Here is a 19,894-nt window from a genome sequence, read left to right on the forward strand (position 1 = left end):
TTAGCAGATGAGTTTTCTGCTGAGGGTTAACCACTTTACGCAACTTTTGCGCAAACCAATCAAAATATGCTTATTGCGATTTTTTTTACCAAACATGGGTAGCAGAAAACAAATTGGCCAAAAATTAAAAAAAAAATTGGTTTTTACATTTTTTTTGGGGGGGAATTTCATATAAAAAAATGTTAAAAATATTGTTATTTTTTCAAAATAAACGCTCTTTTTTTGTTTATAGCGCAAAAAGTAAAAATCGCACAGGTGATCAAATACCACCAAAAGAAAGCTCTGTTTGTGGGAAAAAAAGGACGTCAATTTCGTTTGGGTACGGCGTCGCACGACCGCGCAATTGTCAGTTAAAGCCCCACAGCGCCGAATCGCAAAAAGTGGCCCAGACGTAAGACAGCAAAATGCTCTAGTGGTAAAGTGGTTAAGAGAGCTTGACACTCCCCTTTCCTGACAAACACCCAATCGGTGCTCTTCACACAGCAAGGTCTCTCCCTTCCCTGCTAGTCCCCGGGTGCGGTGCTGGAGACCGGCAGGGAGGCGAGTAGGAGAAAAAAAGCGCAATGTAAAAACATTAAACGTTTAAGTCACAATAAAGCCCCTTGCGTTTTTTTAACCACTTCAGCCCCAGAAGGTTTACCCCCCTTCATGACCAGCTCATTTTTTTGCAATACATCACTGCGTTCTTTTAACTGACAATTGCGCGGACGTGCAACACTGTACGCAAATAAAATTGATGTCCTTTTTTTTCTCTCCACAAATAGAGATTTCTTTTGATGGTATTTGATCACCTCTGCGTTTTTTATTTTTTGCGCTATAAACAAAATTTTTTTTTACTTTTATGCTATAAATTACATATCAAATAAAAAAAATGTAAAAAATCAAATGTATTCATCAATTTAGGCCAATATGTATTCTGCTACATATTTTTGGTAAAAAAAAAAAAAATGACCAATAAGCGTATACTGATTGGTTTGTGCAAAAGTTATTGAGTCTGCGATCTATATTTTTATGGAATTTTTATTTATTTTTTTACTAGTAATGGCGGCAATCAGCGATTTTTAGCGGGACTGCAACATTGTGGTGGACAAATTGGACACCTAACTGACACTTTTTTGGGGACCAGTGACATTATTGGTGATCAGTGCTAAAAAAAATGCACTGTCGCTGTACTAATGACACTGGTAGGGAAGGGGATAACATCGGGTGACCAAAGGGTTAGGTGTGCCCCTAGGGAGTGATTACTAATTGTGAGGGGGTGGCTTAACTGTATGAAGAACGAGATCTCCTCCATTTTTAGGGGAACGATTGGCGGCAGGGCGGCCCTCCTGTACGTGATTTTGTGCACTTGCACACAGCGGGAGCAAATCAGCGAGTCCGGACATGATCTCCACTGGGACACGCCGATCGTTGTCAGGAGAGGCAGAACGGCAGTCTGCCCATGTAAACAAGTCAGACCGCCGTTCTGTGAGAGGGAAAGATGGAGATCCTGTGTTTCTGCTAAGCAGGAACACGGATCTCTGTTTTTCCCCAGTCAAAGCATCTCCCCCACACAGTTAGCAAGCACTCCCTTCCCAGCCAATGTCATTGGTACAGTGACAGTGCATATTTTTTTAGCACTGATTGCTGTATTAGTGTCACTGATCCCCAAAAAGTATCACTTAAGGCCCGTACACACGTAGCGATTGTCGGCCGTAAATATACCGAACAATCGGCCGATTGTCGGCTTGTTAGTATGATGCTTCCGACAACCGACTGCGACTTTTCGGCCAAATAGAATCGGGTGTGCAGGCTATAAAATTTTTGTTGGCCAACACCAGAATGGCCGATTGTTCGCCAGTCAGTACAGAATTCGGTCGACTAACAGCAGATGAGCAAGACTGGGCATGCTCAGAGAAGAAAAAACACACGGAAAGTTAACCATCACATGACATCACTTCTGTTGTTGGCCGACAAAATTCGTGTGCAGTCTTTTGCAGTTTTCAACCGACAGGACAGCACCGGACAAAAGACGGCCGATCGTTCGGCCGACATTCGGTACGTGTGTACGGGGCTTCAGGCTCCGTTCACATCTAGGCGTTTTGGGGGCGTTTTTGGGGCGTTTTTCTGCTCTAGGATCAGCTCTCAAAACGCCCAACAAGACAAATCCTATTCATTTCAATGGCCCCTGTTCACATCTGAGCGTTTTGACGCTGTATACAAAACGCCCAACGCTCAAAAAAGTACATGAGCTTCTTTTTGGGCAGATTACAGGCGTTTTCCATTGATCTCTATTCAATCTAAAAACGCCTGCACAAAAATCGCGGTAAAAATCGCGGTAAAAAACGCGCGAAAAACGCTACGCTCAGGTGTGAATGTAGCCTTAGTGTCAGATTTGTCTGCCACAATGTTGCATTTCCCTAAAAATGTATTACATTACCAGTAAAAAAAATAAATAAATAAATAAAAATTCAATAAATATATCTAATAGTTTGTAGACGCTATAACTTTTGCCCAAACTAATAATATACGCTTATTGGGATTTTCTTTTACCAAAAATATGTAGCAGAATACATATTGGCCTAAATTGATGAAGAAATTTAATTTTTTTTTTCACTTTTTTATTGGATATTTTTTATAGCAGAAAGTAAAAAAATATTGTTTCTTTGGTCTTTTTTTCTAGCACAAAAAAAAAAAAGTGGGCTGGAGTGGTTAAAGCGTAACTTTTGTTGAGAAAAAAACATTCCCCTCTGGGAGATCTCTGTACATTACAAGGATTATAACAAACTTTGTTGCAGATTCCTACCTTTTGTTATTCTGAAGAAATCATTGTTTGTGCCTCGGTGCTGAGTGGGTGTAATGGGAGTGGTTTCATAATTATCTATCAGCTGTGGCAGGTGCAGGGCTCTAATGAGGAAATCTGCTTGGCCTGCATGCCTTTAGACATGTTCCTATTGGGAATATCTCACCAAAAATGACATTTTTGTTTTGCAGGGGATGCCTGAAATCTAACTTGTATCTTAGGCAGACTTCTGGGAAAATCAGTGAGCCAATCAGACAAGCAGGAAATTATGTTTCTGGGGTGTGGTCAGTATACATTCTGTGTACAGAACAGCTCCAGGTAGCCATATTGCATTGCATTTCCAGAAAATTACAACAGCTGCAGATTGAAAAGGAAAGATAAATTTTAATAACATTCAATTACAATATGACTTGTTTGCAATTGTATACTCTATATTGTTTTTTCTTTATTTGTTATTTTTTTTCTCCACAAAAGTGGAGTTACCCTTTAAGCTCATCACGTACATTACAATCATTAATTTACAATCTCATTTAGATCTACCAAGAACGATGTAGTAAAAGGGCTTGCCTGATTGGATACAGATTGATTAGATATTATAGGTAGTCCTTATATTAACCACCTCCCACCCGGGCCATTGTACATATACGGCCGGGTGGGAGTCTCGTCCTTCTGAATGGACGTTCCGGAACGTCCTTCAGAAGGAGCGAGATTGCGCCGCCGCGGGCACGCGCATCGGCGCGATCTCGATGTGCCTGTGTCCCTCGGACACAGAGCAACAAGATGCGTCAGGAGGGCCCTGTGATTGGCCCTCCTGATCACATGACGGCTGTGTCCAATCACAGCCGTCATGCAATGTAAATACAGCCATTGTAACGGCTTCGATCTCTTCTCCTCCCTGACAGATCCTGTCAGGGAGGAGAAGAAGAGGATCGATACTGGAGCTGGGGTGATCAGTGAGTATTTCTAAGTACTCACTGATCACAGGGGGGGTCTGTGCTGGTAATCAGATGATTGATTACCAGTGCAGCCCTGGGGGGAGGGGATGCCACTAGAGCCACCAGGGATGCCCACCATGGCCACCAGGGATGGCAAACAGCCTGCCAGTAGTGCCCTCCTATCAGTGCTGCCCACCAATGCCATATATCAGTGCTGCCCACCAGTGCCCGTTATTGCCATCCACCAGTGCTGCCCACCAGTGCCCATTATTGCCCACCAGTGCTGCCTATCAGTGCCCATCAGTGCCCCCCATCAGTGCCCATCAGTGCCCCCCATCAGTGCCAATCAGTGCCGCCCATCAGTGCCGATCAGTGCCACCTATCAGTGCCCACCAGTGCCCACCAGTGCCGCCGATCAGTGCCCATCAGTGCTGCCTATCAGTGCCCATCAGCGCTGCCTATCAGTGCCCACCAATGCTACATATCAGTGCTATCTATCAGTGCCACATATCAGTGTCCATCAGTGCTGCATATCAGTGCTACCTATCAGTGCCCATCAGTGCTGCATATCAGTGCCACCCCATCAGTGCCACCCCATCAGTGCCACCCAATCAGTGTCTCCTCATCATTGCCTGTCAGTGCGGCATCATCAGTGCTCATCAGTGCAGGAAAAAACGTATCTATTTACCAAATTTTATAACCTAAACAAAAAAACTTTTTTTTTTTTTTTCAAACTTTTCTGTCTTTTTTTATTTGTGCACCAAAAAAGAAAAAACCTGGCAGTGATCAAATACCACCAAAAGAAAGCTCTATTTGTGGGGAAAAAATGACATCAATTTGGTTTAGGTACAATGTTGCATGACCGCGCAATTGTCATTCAAAATGCAACAGCGCTAAAAGATGAAAATTGGTCTGGGAAGGAAGGGGGTTTAAGTGCCCAGTATTGAGGTAGTTAAATAATCTTGGCAAATCGAAGCTGAATTGTACATAAATTGTATGGTCAGTACATGTATGGGGGGACCCTTGGATGGTTCTCTCTAAGCCTACATTCAGACCTTTGTATGTTGGGAATGCATTTAAATTCGTGCTTTCCTGACCCGCAGTAATGCGCTGCCATTTAGCAGATGTGCGATGGTGCCATTAATTATATGCTTTTGGAAAAGTCTAGGACTTCCTTTTTGCATTTCTCACCTGCAGGGCAGCCCTGTAAAAATGAATGGGCTGCCCTACAAGTGGCACCTAAGAATGCACAAAGAAAGTGCGGAGCTGCTAGAGTGCTTTACCCCTCCGACAGCAATCTGTTGCCGGCTGCAGTAGGGGGCAGTGTGGTGTGCGATTCAGAGCATTACATGGCTCCCCCCTTTTTTTTTTTTTCGTTAAAAGCTTTACATGAAGCGTACACTACAAAGCATACATTTCATTCATGAAATGATACTCCTGTTTGAGCATATATTTTTTCAGACTTTTTTTGGATGTATTTGCACATATTTATGCGCATTTTCAGGTGTATGCGTTTGCGCAAATGCGCAAAAATGTATTCTCACGTTCTTGTTCTGTACAGTATGTAAATGAGTATTTGCGTGTATTTACACGCATGAGGGGTATATTACTGACCAAAAAGGTACATTTTTTTTTTTTTTCCTGAGGAATGCATGGCGCTAGTTTACGCGCCTGTGTGCATAGGCACATTACATTTATAGGGCTGTATTTTAGCTGAGTAAAAAAAAGCTCTACTGAGCTTTTTCAAGCTGCAGTGTGCAAGACGCCTAAATGGGACACATCGGAAACAATTATTTCTTGTGTATCCTTGTGGTGACAGGCGATATACAATGCAATAAAACCTTTGTCACTACACACTGTGAATTTAAGCCCTGCGCAAACTGTTGGCGCTTTATAAATCCTGTATGATAATAATTCAGCCTTATGGTGGCCATACACATTTTGATTAGGGATTGACCGATTATCGGCAATGCCGATATATCGGGGGTCGATTTGCACATTCCCCGATATATTGGAATCGGCCCCGGAGGTTATATTTCGGGAAAGTGCTTGTACCGGGGTGATGCCTGCAGCTAGAGGCATCACCCCGGTACCGGCGTCCATAGCCGACGGTCGGCTGTCCTGTAATGACAACCGATGCGGCTGAGAAGCCGCATGGCTGTTATTACAAGGAGCGGGAGGGGACGTCCCCCTCCTGCCACCTTCTGCGGCATGCCCGGGTCTCCCGTCCCACCGATCAAAGCCGCATTTGGCTCTGATCGGGTCTCCATGTAAAAAACCCAGAAGTGATGTCATAATTGTTTCCGATGTGCCCCATTTGGGCGTCTTGCACACTGCAGCTTGAATAAGCTCAGTACAGCTTTTTTTTTTTAATAAAATACAGCCCTATAAATGTAATGCGCGTAAACAAGCGCCGTGCATTCTTCAGTAACCACTTCTGGACCGGAAGGATTTGCCCCCTTAATGACCAGGGCCATTTTTGCAATTTTGGCAATGCATTACTTTAACCACTTGCCGACCGCCGCACGACTATCTACGTCGGCGGTCAGCCCCTCACAGGCAAAGTGACGTAGGGCTACATCACTAGCTTGTGAGGGTCTAGGGAGCGAGCGCGCGCCCCCGGAGGCGCGCTCCCGCTCCCGAGTGGTCACGGACCCCCCCGCGCGTGTGACCGGCGGACCCGATGTCCGCCGGCCACTCTGCGATCGGCGGGGGAGAGGGAGAAAGTCAGGCAGCTTGTGTAAACAAGCTGCCTGTCATTCTCCTCGCTGTATGAGAGCTGATCACATGGATCTACTATGTAGATCCGTTGATCACTCTGCATACAGCTGAAGCCCCAGCCAATCACAGTTAGAATCACGCCCCTAGGGACACACACAGCCCCTCCCTCTCAAATAAAGTTAACCCCTTCACTACCAGTGTATTTTTACAGTAACAGTGCATATGTATAGCACTGATTACTGTAGAAATGTCACTGGTAACCCCAAAAGTGTCAAAAATGTCAGTCAAGGGTCCGATCTGTCCGCCGCAATGTCGCAGTACCGCAAAAAAAATCGCAGATCGCCGCCATTACGCGTTAAAAAAAAAAACAACAAAAATGACAAAAATCTTTCCCTTAGTTAGTAAACACAATAACTTTTGCGCAAACCAATCAAAATACGCTTTTTGCGATTTTTTTTACCAAACATAGGTAGCATAAAACAAATTGGCCGAAAATTTTAAAAAATTTTGATTTTTACATTTTTTTTGGGGGGAATTTCATATAAAAAAAAGGGAAAAATATTGCTATTTTTGCAAAATGGACGCTCTTTTTTTGTTTATAGCGCGTGATCAAAAAATCGCACAGGTGATCAAATACCGCCAAAAGAAAGCTCTGTTTGTGGGAAAAAAAGGACGCCAAATTCGTTTAGGTACAGCGTCGCACGACCGCGCAATTCTCCGTTAAAGTCACGCAGTGCCGAATCGCAAAATACCCCCTGGTCGGAATGGGGGTAAAATCTTCCGGGGCTTAAGTGGTTAACGGACAATTGCGCGGTCGAGCGATGCTTTACCCAAATAAAACTCGACGCCAGATTAAAAAAAATGACAGCATTCAAATCAGCCAAAATTGACGTTTTGAATGCTTTTAAGTGCAAAGGAGGGGCTTGGCGTCTTTTAGACCCCCAGATCTCTCCCCAACAGTACCTGTCAAGAGAAAAAAACATTTTTTTTTAAATGTACAAAAATATCGGCCGATACCAATATTGGCCAAAATATCGGTATCGGCTTTAAAAAAACGATATTGGTCGATCACTAATTTTGATATTTTTTTTTTTAGTCAATTGATGTGCAATTTAATCAAAATGATTGAATCTGCAAAACGATTAAATAGCAATAACTTCCCTTCGGAAAAAAAACATGACGGAGGGTCTAACCCTTCCGTGATCCAAAAAAACCCAAAAATCGAGATATACACTTTAAAAGAAGTATTGGTCAAGCATAGTACATGTGAAGAGCTAAATGTGAAGAGAGTCATAGAAAGGAGTGATGGGAGGGGGGGGGGGGGGTGGTAGTGGCAGGTGCTGGGGGGCTGTGTAACACCTGGGCTCAGTGTGCCCCCCCTCCCAGCCGGTGTCAGCTCAGTGTATGTGTGTAATGTGTATGGAAGGGTTGGCCTCTCCTCCTCCTCCTCCTCCTTCTCAGCCTGCTGGGGAGGTGGCTCAGCTGCAGCTGCTCTCAGCGCAAGTCACAGCAGAGTGAAGTGGATGAGCGGAGAGCGAGCGCAGAGGAAAGCCAGCAGCCATCCTAGGACCATGATACCATATCAGGCAATTTGACCAGACCCGGGCTCTCCGCAAGGAAAAGAAGCTTGCTGTCCCTGCTGCCTTTATTTCCAGCCATTCACCTCCCCAGCTGAGGGACACTTTTCATCACCAATGGTCCAAAACAACATGTCCAAGACTCCTTCAACCTCACAGGAGATCCACATGGATGTTCTGGAGAACCCCACCGTAGTACAGGTACGCCCCGGCCGCCGCAGATTTTTATTGCTTGCATTTTTTTTTTTTTTTTTTTTAGGTTGCTGCATTATTACGGCACATCGATTATTTAATGGGATGGCATAAAGACCAATGGTCGCAGCCGGTCAGGTCGTTGGCAGCTGGGACAGTCCCTGGAATTATTAGTTAAAAACTGATCAGCTGTACCATAACCTCTCTGCTTTCTGCAGGTTCGGGCTCTAATCTTCTCATCTATTTATATTAGAAATAGCCGGCGTCTGTAAGTATCCCGGGCTGCGCAGTCAGCACTCTTGTCTTGCAGAGCTGGGGTCCGGGGTTCAGTTCCCAATGCTGACATCATCTGCCTGCATGGAGTTTTATGTTCTCCCTCTCTTGGCGTGAGTTTTATCCCACGCTCCAAAAACACACTGGTAGGTTAATTGACTTCCACCCCCCAATTGGCACTTGTGTGTGACTTTGGCAGACGGTTAGATTGTAAGCTCCTTTGGGGCAGGGAGCGATGCAGATGGTCGGCGGAGTCTATAAAGCACAGTATAATTTGTTGGCACTATAAAAAAAAAAAAATGAAAGTAATAAATATATGCCATAAACATGTCATATTAGAATATATAGCAACTCTGGGACCTGCCACACGGCACTGAGCATGAGGATCAGATCCCTGAGCTGAGCACCGGCGTCCCGGCATATTTATTCTTTATAATTCGGCGTCCCGGCATATTTATTCTTTATAATTCGGCGTCCCGGCATATTTATTCTTTATAATTCGACGTCCCGGCATATATATTCTTTATAATTCGACGTCCCGGCATATTTATTCTTTATAATTCGGCGTCCCGGCATATTTATTCTTTATAATTCGACGTCCCGGCATATTTATTCTTTATAATTCGGCGTCCCGGCATATATATTCTTTATAATTCGACGTCCCGGCATATTTATTCTTTATAATTCGACGTCCCGGCATATTTATTCTTTATAATTCGACGTCCCGGCATATTTATTCTTTATAATTCGGCGTCCCGGCATATATATTCTTTATAATTCGACGTCCCGGCATATTTATTCTTTATAATTCGGCGTCCCGGCATATTTATTCTTTATAATTCGACGTCCCGGCATATGTATTCTTTATAATTCGGCGTCCCGGCATATTTATTCTTTTTAATTTGGGTCCCGGCATATTTATTCTTTATAATTCGACGTCCCGGCATATTTATTCTTTATAATTCGGCGTCCCGGCATATTTATTCTTTATAATTCGGCGTCCCGGCATATTTATTCTTTATAATTCGGCATCCGGCATATTTATTCTTTATAATTCGACGTCCCGGCATATGTATTCTTTATAATTCGGCGTCCCGGCATATTTATTCTTTATAATTCGGCGTCCCGGCATATTTATTCTTTATAATTCGGCGTCCCGGCATATTTATTCTTTATAATTCGGCATCCGGCATATTTATTGTTTATAATACGGCGTCCTGGCATATTTATTCTTTATAATCCGGCGTCCCGGCATATTTATTCTTTATAATCCGGCGTCCCGGCATATTTATTCTTTATAATGCTGGCAGCCATGCAGTGGAATTGCACCCGGCTTGTCCTCATCGTTATCCAGGACAGTACAGTGTAGTCTAGCGCTGAGAACAATGAAATGTGAATATTGATTGAATGAAATGGGTTACTGTGGTTTGTCGTTTGCACCGTGTATTCATCCTTTTTCATCGTTTATACTATGTCCCAGCTTCCAGTATTGCAGTATTGCAGTTGTTGCCCCTGGCAACCAGACCACGCTGAGAAAATGTGTGGAACTTGTAGTTCTTCAGCCATAGGTTGGCTTTCCTATCTGCTGTCCTTTATTTGTAGTTCTGTTATAACTTAGTACTGGGGTCTCTCATTTGAAGAAGGGGGCTCTAAAGGGAAAAGGGGGCTCTAAAGGGAAAAGGGGGCTCTAATGTGAAAGGGGGGGGCTATGAATTGGAGGCAGGGGGAATCTGAGGTCAAAGAAGGAATCTGATGTAAAGGGGGGCTCTGATGTGATGGGAAGCTATGATGTAAAAAGGGAACTTTGATGTGAAGGGGGGGGGGGGGGCTCTAATGTGAAAGAGGTGCTCTGATGTGAAAGGGGGACTCTGATGTGAAGTCGGGAGGCTCTAACTTGAAAGGGGGTCTCCTTTGTTAATGGACGGCTCTGATGTGAATGAGGGACTCTAATGTGAAAGGGGGGCTATGATGTCAAATGGGCGCTATGATGTGAAGGCGGAGAGGGACTCTAATGTGAAAGGGGGGGCTATGATGTGAAGGGGGCTATGATGTGAAATGGGCGCTATGATGTAAAAGGGGGACTCTAATGTGAAGGGGGAGAGGGGCTATGATGTGAAGGGGGGTGTATGATGTGAAAGGGGAGCTCTGATGTGAAGGGGGGCTCTGATGTGAAAGGGGAGCTCTGATGTGAAGGGGGCTATGATGTGAAGTGGGTATCTGATGTGAAAGGTAGACTCTGATCTGAAGGGGGGGGGGGGCTCTGATGTGAAAAGGGACTCTAATGTGAAGGGATGGGGGCTCTGATATGAAAGGGGGACTCTGATGTCCATACAGTACCATCACATCAGTCCATACAGTACAATCACATCAGTCCATAGTCCATACAGTACAATCACATCCGTCCATACAGTACAATCACATCCGTCCATTCAATACAATCACATCCGTCCATTCAATACAATCACATCCGTCCATACAGTACAATCACATCCGTCCATACAGTACAATCACATCCGTCCATACAGTGCAATCACATCCGTCCATACAGTACAATCACATCCGTCCATTCAATACAATCACATCCGTCCATACAGTGCAATCACATCCGTCCATACAGTACAATCACATCCGTCCATACAGTACAATCACATCAGTCCATACAGTACAATCACATCCGTCCATACAGTACAATCACATCAGTCCATAGTCCATACAGTACAATCACATCCGTCCATACAGTACAATCACATCCGTCCATTCAATACAATCACATCCGTCCATAGTCCATACAGTACAATCACATCCGTCCATACAGTACAATCACATCCGTCCATACAGTACAATCACATCCGTCCATACAGTACAATCACATCCGTCCATTCAGTACAATCACATCAGTCCATAGTCCATACAGTGCACCACATCAGTCCATACAGTACAATCACATCAGTCCATACAGTACAATCACATCAGTCCATACAGTACAATCACATCCGTCCATACAGTACAATCACATCAGTCCATACAGTACAATCACATCAGTCCATAGTCCATACAGTACAATCACATCCGTCCATACAGTACAATCACATCCGTCCATTCAATACAATCACATCCGTCCATAGTCCATACAGTACAATCACATCCGTCCATACAGTACAATCACATCCGTCAATACAATCACATCCGTCCATACAGTACAATCACATCCGTCCATACAGTACAATCACATCCGTCCATACAGTACAATCACATCAGTCCATAGTCCATACAGTACAATCACATCCGTCCATACAGTACAATCACATCCGTCCATACAGTACAATCACATCCGTCCATTCAATACAATCACATCCGTCCATTCAATACAATCACATCCGTCCATACAGTACAATCACATCCGTCCATACAGTACAATCACATCCGTCCATACAGTGCAATCACATCAGTCCATAGTCCATACAGTACAATCACATCCGTCCATACAGTACAATCACATCCGTCCATACAGTACAATCACATCCGTCCATTCAGTACAATCACATCAGTCCATAGTCCATACAGTGCACCACATCAGTCCATACAGTACAATCACATCAGTCCATACAGTACAATCACATCAGTCCATACAGTACAATCACATCAGTCCATACAATACAATCACATCAGTCCATACAGTGCAATCACATCAGTCCATGTCTCGAAGGAGCTTACAATCTACAGTTCCTATCGCACATCCATACACACACACTAGGACCAATTATCCTACCAGCCTGTCTTTATAGTGTGGGAGGAAACCCATGCAAGCATAGGGAGAGCGAGCAAACTCCATGCAGATAGTGTCCTTAACCCTTCACATACTTTCTATCAAGTGTAATGAATTGTGACATACAGTGCATTACTGATTTGCATGTCTACCCTGACTCCTTAACACCACCTCCCGCTGGCCCTTTGAGTGGGCTTTAATCAGGCAATGCGGCTTCTTGCCTGGGAAAGTGAAGTATAAGAAGAATAAAATTCATCTTTAAATGTTGCTGTCTCTCTTTTATTATCCTTTTACCAAATAGACTTCCATAGGTTCAGTCTCACTGCTGTTATCTTTGTATCCTAAATTCTCTTCTCTCTTTGGCATCCCCTCCAAAATCAAACTCCCTCCCTTCCCCATCACCCGACATATTTCGTCTTATTTCAAGGCTTCATCAGGGGTTATAATTTGTTCATTTGGTGCTCAGCGCTTCAACACACAAAATCAGTATAGGAACGCCTTCCTAATAGAGACGATGATGTAAATAAATAGAAAACACACATACAGATCTGCTAATAATTAAGGAAAGATTTTATTCAAATAAATAAATATTTAGACATGCAAGATAGTAATTGTATGTCAGAATTATCTACACGAGATCAGAGGTCTCCAAATTATGACCCAAGGTCTTACCCAGTCCACAACAACTCTGATGTGATGAGAGGCTTTTAATATAAAAGGGGGACTCTGAAGTCAAGGGGGGGGGGGTGATGTGAAAGGGGGACTTTGATAGAATGTGGGTGGAGGGCTTCTGATGTGAAGGGGTAATTTCTGATGTGATGGGGGGTCTTCTAATGTTTAAGAGGGGACTCTGATGTGAAGGGGGGCACTGGTGGGATGTGGGGCTTTTGATGTAATGGGGGCTTCTGATGTGATGGAGGGGCTTCTGATGTAAATGGGGAACTCTGATTTGATGGGGGGGGGGGTATTCAAATACTAAAGGGTGACTCTAATGTGAAGGGGAGGCTCTGATGTGATGGGGGCTTCTGTTGTAAAAGGGGAACTCTGATGTAAAAGGGGGATTCTGATTTGATGGGGGGCTTTTTATGTGAAAGAACAGGCTTCTGATGTGAAAGAGAGGACTCTGATATGATTGGGAGGTCTTCTAATGTTAAGGGGGACTCTCATGTGATGTGGGGCTTTTGATGTAATGGGGGCTTCTGATGTGAAAGGGGGAACTCTGAAGTGAAAGATGGACTCTGTTGTGATGTGGGGCTTCTGATGTGATTGGGACTCTGATGTGATGGGGGGGGGGGGTCTTCTAATAGTAAAGGGGGACACTAATGTGAAGGGGAGGCTCTGATGTGATGGGGGGACTTCTGATGTAAAAGGGGAACTCTGATGTAAAAGGGGGATTCTTATGTGATGGGGGGCTTTTGGTGCGAAAGGGGGGACTCTGATATGATTGGGGGGGGTTCTGATTTGAAAGGAAGATCTGATGTGAAAGGGGGGCTCTGATGAAAGAGGAGGGGCTCAATTGTGATGAGGAGTTTCTGACGTAAAAGGGTAGATAGACTCTGATGTGATGGGAGGGGGCTTTTCTTGTGAAAGGGGGGAACTCTGAGGTGGGGGGGATCTGGTGTGATGGGTGGCTTTTGATGTCAAAGAACAGACTTCTGATGTGAAAGGGAAGGCTCTAAAATGAGGGGGGGGGGGGACTTCTCATTTTAAAAAGTGATCTGATGTGAAAGCGGGGACTCTAATGTGATGGGGGAGCTCTGTGCAAGGGGGCTCTGATTAGGGTTGCCACCTCATTCCTTTAAACCAGGACCCATAATAATTACACAGGTTCTGAGGCTGATATACAATCCGGTCCATAAATATTGGGACATCAACACAATTCTAATCTTTTTGGCTCTATACACCACCACAATGGATTTGAAATGAAACAAACAAGATGTGCTTCAACTGCAGACTTTCAGCTTTAATTTGAGGGTATTTACATCCAAATCAGGTGAACGGTGTAGGAATTACAACAGTTTGTATATGTGCCTCACACTTTTTAAGGGACCAAAAGTAATGGGACAGATTAACAATCATAAATCAAACTTTCACTTTTTAATACTTGGTTGCAAATCCTTTGCAGTCAATTACAGCCTTAAAGCGGAGTTCCAGCCATTCACTCACCTGTCCAACGGTCCAGCGATGCGGCTGCCCGAAGCCTCGATCCTCTCCCTCGGCGCCGGCATCACTGGTGTGGGCACCCGGCTGTGACAGTTTGCGGCTTCACAGCCGGGTACCCACTGCGTATGCGCGAGTCACGTTGCGCGTCTTGATTGGCCGGCAATCTTCTGGGACCTCTGACGTGTCCCAGAAGATTGCAGGGAGGGAGGGGGAGAGGAGAACTTACGTTCAGGGCGCCGCGTCGCTCCGAGCGGAAGTGGGAGCGGGTACCTATCAAAACTAGGTACCCGTTCCCCCCCCCAAAAAAAATGACATGCCAAATGTGGCATGTCAGGGGGTCAGGACTCCCTAAAGCGGAAGTTCCACTTTTGGGTGGAACTCCGCTTTAAGTCTGGAACGCATAGACATCACCAGACGCTGGGTTTCATCCCTGGTGTTGCTCTGCCAGGCCTCTACTGCAACTGTCTTCAGTTCCTGCTTGTTCTTGAGGCATTTTCCCTTCAGTTTTGCCTTCAGCAAGTGAAATGCATGCTCAATCGGATTCAGGTCAGGTGATTGACTTGGTCATTGTATAACATTCCACTTCTTTCCCTTAAAAAACTCTTTGGTTGCTTTCGCAGTATGCTTCGGGTCATTGTCCATCTGCACTGTGAAGCGCCGTCCAATGAGTTCTGAAGCATTTGGCTGAATATGAGCAGATAATATTCCCGAAACACTTCAGAATTCATCCTGCTGCTTTTGTCAGCAGTCACATCATCAATAAATACAAGAGAACCAGTTCCATTGGCAGCCATACATGCCCACGCCATGACACTACCACCACCATGCTTCACTGATAAGGTGGTATGCTTTGGATCATGAGCAGTTCCCTTCCTTCTCCATACTCTTCTCTTCCCATCACTCTGGTACAAGTTGATCTTGGTCTCATCTGTCCATAGGATGTTGTTCCAGAACTGTGAAGGCTTTTTTAGATGTTGTTTGGCAAACTCTAATCTGGCCTTCCTGTTTTTGAGGCTCCCCAATGGTTTACATCTTGTGGTGAACCCTCTGTATTCACTCTGGTGAAGTCTTCTCTTGATTTTTGACTTTGACACACATACACCTACCTGCTGGAGAGTGTTCTTGATTTGGCCAACTGTTGTGAAGGGTGTTTTCTTCACCAGGGAAAGAATTCTTCGGTCATCCACCACAGTTGTTTTCCGTAGTCTTCCGGGTCTTTTGGTGTTGCTGAGCTCACCGGTGCGTTCTTTCTTTTTAAGGATGTTCCAAACAATTGATTTGGACACACCTAATGCTTTTTGCTATCTCTCTGATGGGTTTGTTTTGTTTTTTCAGCTTAATGATGGCTTGCTTCACTGATAGTGACAGCTCTTTGGATCTCATATTGAGAGTTGACAGCAACAGATTCCAAATGCAAATAGCACACTTGAAATTAACTCCGGACCTTTTATCGGGATAATGAGGGAATAACACACACCTGGCCATGGAACAGCTGAGCAGCCAATTGTCCCATTACTTTTGGTCCCTTAAAAAGTGTGAGGCACATATACAAACTGTTGTAATTCCTACACCTTTCACCTGATTTGGATGTAAATACCCTCAAATTAAAGCTGAAAGTCTGTAGTTAAAGCACGTCTTGTTTATTTCATTCCAAATACATTGTGATGGTGTATAGAGCCAAAACGATTAGAATTGTGTCAATGTCCCAATATTTATTGATCTGACTGTAATGCACATAAGGCACTAAGTGAGTTTAATTACCACTTTAATCAGTCACAGAATCTGTGTGATTAATGTGTGTCCTGGTTTAAATGGATGAGGGGACAACCCTAGCTCTGATGTGAAAGATGGGACTTTTTGACGTGAACAAGGGCCCTGCACTAGATAAAAAGCAGGGCCTGCAAATGAAAAGGTCATACTCACCTGTTCTGAAGTTCTGAGTGAAGACAGGACAGAACAGGTGGGTATAACCTGAATTTAACTTACCGACAAGATAGCTTTAAGCAGCTACTACTTTTTTTGATTAGGAGAGGAAAACACAAGGAGAGCCCCAGTGCTGCAAGGCAAAGGTTTGCACCTGTTATTACAGTTGAGTATCATTTACAGACTTAAGACCTGTACACACGATCAGAAAATCGTACAAAAATTTCCGTACAAGGAAAAATCGGTTAATTATCTGTTCGTTAGTATAGTGCTTATGACAACCAATTCCGACTGTTCGGACGAAAAAACCCGAGGGTGCATGCTTGAATACTTTTATCGTAAGTGAACGCAATGTCCGATTTTTTTGTTTTATTCAATGTGTACAGTAATCCTTCGGAAATAATCATATAGAAGCAAAGAACGACCCGGATGACGCTGGTACGTTTGAGAATTTTCATACAAGTTATAATCATTTTTAATTACATCATGATTCGCACCATCGTGCAAAAATCAGACCATCGTTCGTCTGATTTTCTCATAGTGTGTACTAGGCTTTAAAGCGCTCCCTTAATTCCCCTAAACATTTCACGGAAATAGGAATAGATAAAAATCAATAGATGAAATAGATAAGTCAGTAAAATACATACAAATCAATAAATAGTGCAAATCCATATGGTATAACTTAGTACACCAATACTGAGTATAAGTCTATACGTGGTGTCAGTGTTCTAAACTTATGTAACAAGTGAACAGGCTTCCGAATTCAGTGAAATAGGCTTCCAATTCAGTAAAATAAAGTGCTCGGCAGAGAAGAGAGGCTCATAGCATACAAAATGTATCTTTATCATTTTAAATTGGTAAACTCAAAAAAATAACCAAATGTGCTCACAAGGAAAGTGCTGAGCCCAGCACTAGGAAACAAAGCATACAATCTTATCCGGGGCCATGTCCCCTTCACATCCTGCTTCCTATGTCAGTGTGTTTGTCCATGCCTCACGTAAGTGGTGACGTCACAGTACTTTGCACAACCCAACATGTTTCGTCTCTCCAGACGTCATCAAGAGCGGTCCTGATAGTTGAGTGGCTAATTGATTGTGTTAGAAATTTAAAGTAGAACTAAAGTAACAAATTGTTTTCCCATTTTGGATAGAGTAAGGGAGCGTTACAACCCCTGTTGTGTTTTTTTTTTTTTTGCCATCTGCGTCACATCCTGTCCCACAACCAAAACAGGAAGTAAAAGAAAATCCTTCCAATTGAGGGAATCTCTGGATGTCAACAGAACAGGTATCCCCATGGTAAAATGTTCTGTTGACAGCCAAAAATGTGGGATTTTCTCTTTCGAATCTCCCTAATGGGCATGCAGACAGCACTAGAAATCGGACAGGGGTTCTACTCCCATTCTATCCCACAAAAAAAAGATTGTCTCCTTACTTGTACTTTAAGTTTCTTGAAAGCTGAAGAAATGGGCACACCAAATTATCTCCTTTTGAAGGGAACGTAAAATATTTCCAGAAACGTCATGCACAAAGCACTTGGGAAAGATGACCATACAGCAATATACATCTCACTCTGACATTTCCATTAAATGAGCTAAATTTTATTAGTTTTACCTGAGGCTTGTTGGTTAAAAAAGTAGAAAAAAAGACAGACAATATATTTCATAATGAAAATAGGGAAGTGTAGACTCCTGGTGGGACTGTTATCAAGAGAACCTGTTACTTTGCCAATATCAGGTGAAAAACACGCTTGTTTTAAATTCCATACATATCTTTAGTTTAGCTTTGCAGTGTGGAGGGCTTTTTAGCCCTCCTATTTAGCCCTCCTATTTAGCCTTCCTATTTATCACGGTGACCACTTTCACTAAGACAGAAAGTAACCCGATGTTACACTTTTTACAGTTGCATTAGAACAGAAGTAGAGTGAAAACTTTTCAATGGGGACACATGTTCCGGTGACAACTGTCTAAGAGGGGAATTTATTTAATTTCCTGTTCTCTACCTGCTGAGTCACTGGTCTTGAAAAAATATTCTTTACAGGAATCAACATAAGAATTCTAAATTTTCACAGCTGTAAATGAAACCTGTAATGAGGGAATAATGGAGGCTGTCATTTAAGTTAGTGGAGCACAGACTGTGCTTAGTTAGCTGCTTCCCCGGGTGTACCAGCTCTGAAGCCGAAAACAAACTCCTCGTCGCTTCATGGTTCATTTGTCACACAGATGTTCCTCCATCTCCTCTGTGGGAAGCAGTACCACGGGGACACTTACTATGGTTCTGGGCTCCCCACGAAGAACGGGATAGCCTAAGAACCAGGGGAGGGGGCGGCCCTTCACAGAGCTGTAAATCCGATCACTTTTACAAAACAGCCAATCACTGGCTGAAGAAAAATGGTACCAAGATCTTGTAAAAACCATGATGGGGCGTTAATATATGTATGTCAGTAAGCAGGTGGTTAAGCTGAAGTCCAGTCTGGGCCCTTCTGCTGAGAGGAGTGTAGAGAAACATGTGTGGACTTGTTGCCAGCAGATTGGAGTACTAGAGCCATGCAGTTGAATATTTACTAAGGCCCCATTTCACACTTGTGCGACTTCACCGCGATTTTGCCGTGACTTTTTGCCACGACTTTTGCCGCGATTTTGACTGAACTTGAATGTCTTTGGCCTCAAATTCCTGCAAAAATAGTGCAGGGACTACTTTGAAGTCGGTGTGACTTCAAGTCGCACTGATATGAATGGTACTCATTGGAAATAATGGAGAACGACTTGTCATGCGATTTTGTCACACAAGTGTGAAAGGGGCTTAAACCTGACCATACCCCAGTGAAATCTTGTTTCAATATTCATACGGAAATTTCAGAAAAATGATCTTGCCATCATTGGGTAAACCCCTTTGGTTGGAAAGTCCTTAAACTTTCCTCCATACCTGCTACTTGAATGCAATCCTAGACGTTCACAGAACGTTTATTGAAAGAGTACAGGCATACCCAACTTTTAAGTACCCAATGGGACCGGACCATGTATGTAAAACGAAAATGTACTTAAAGTGAAGCAATACCTTTTTTCACTTCTCAATGCATATACTACATTCCAATAGTCATTTAGAGGCCTGGCTACTCCGGGCAGGAACCTGGCCTCTTCACTCGCGGCCTCGCAACTCCAGGTGGCAACTGTGGGATGGCTGGCAGGCAACTCGCGGATGGCTGGTGGTCAACTCCAAGCTGTCTGTGGGCTGACAACTAGTGACTGGCTACTGTACTCCGGGCAGGAACCTGGCCTCTCGCAACTCCAGACGGCAGCTCCGCCTCTTCCTGGGTATACTGCGGCTGCGCGGTGCGGGAATGTCGAAACGTCCGTACTTGCGAGGCACTTTACTTACACTCTCGGGGTATGTCCGTACTCGTGAGTGTACGTAAAGTGAGTGTACGGAAAACGGGGTATGCCTGTAAAATGTGTACATAAAGCCACTGCGTTTTAAGGGAATAGACTCACCACTTCTCAGGGCTGTTAGTGTGCACTTATGGGTTGGGGTAAATTCTGGAGTGATTTCTACATTCCTAACTTCCA

At 43.9% G+C, this 19,894-nt stretch overlaps 1 protein-coding gene across 4 annotated transcripts in view; it reads left to right on the forward strand.

Moving 5' to 3' along the window:
• The first annotated feature begins 7,983 nt into the window (after positions 1-7,983).
• CACNB2 (calcium voltage-gated channel auxiliary subunit beta 2) overlaps positions 7,984-19,894 on the forward strand; it is a 519,021-nt gene continuing 507,110 nt past the window's right edge. For all 4 annotated transcript variants that reach the window (XM_082259433.1, XM_082259437.1, XM_082259426.1 and 1 more), the window contains exon 1: positions 7,984-8,216. In XM_082259433.1, coding sequence (XP_082115559.1) covers positions 8,133-8,216 — 84 coding nt within the window. In that variant the 5' untranslated portion in view covers positions 7,984-8,132. The remainder of the gene's footprint in view (positions 8,217-19,894) is intronic.

This window comes from Pelophylax lessonae (genome assembly GCF_965119305.1).
Source record: "Pelophylax lessonae genome assembly, chromosome: 5".
In the NCBI taxonomy this organism is placed as follows: Eukaryota; Metazoa; Chordata; class Amphibia; order Anura; family Ranidae; genus Pelophylax; species Pelophylax lessonae.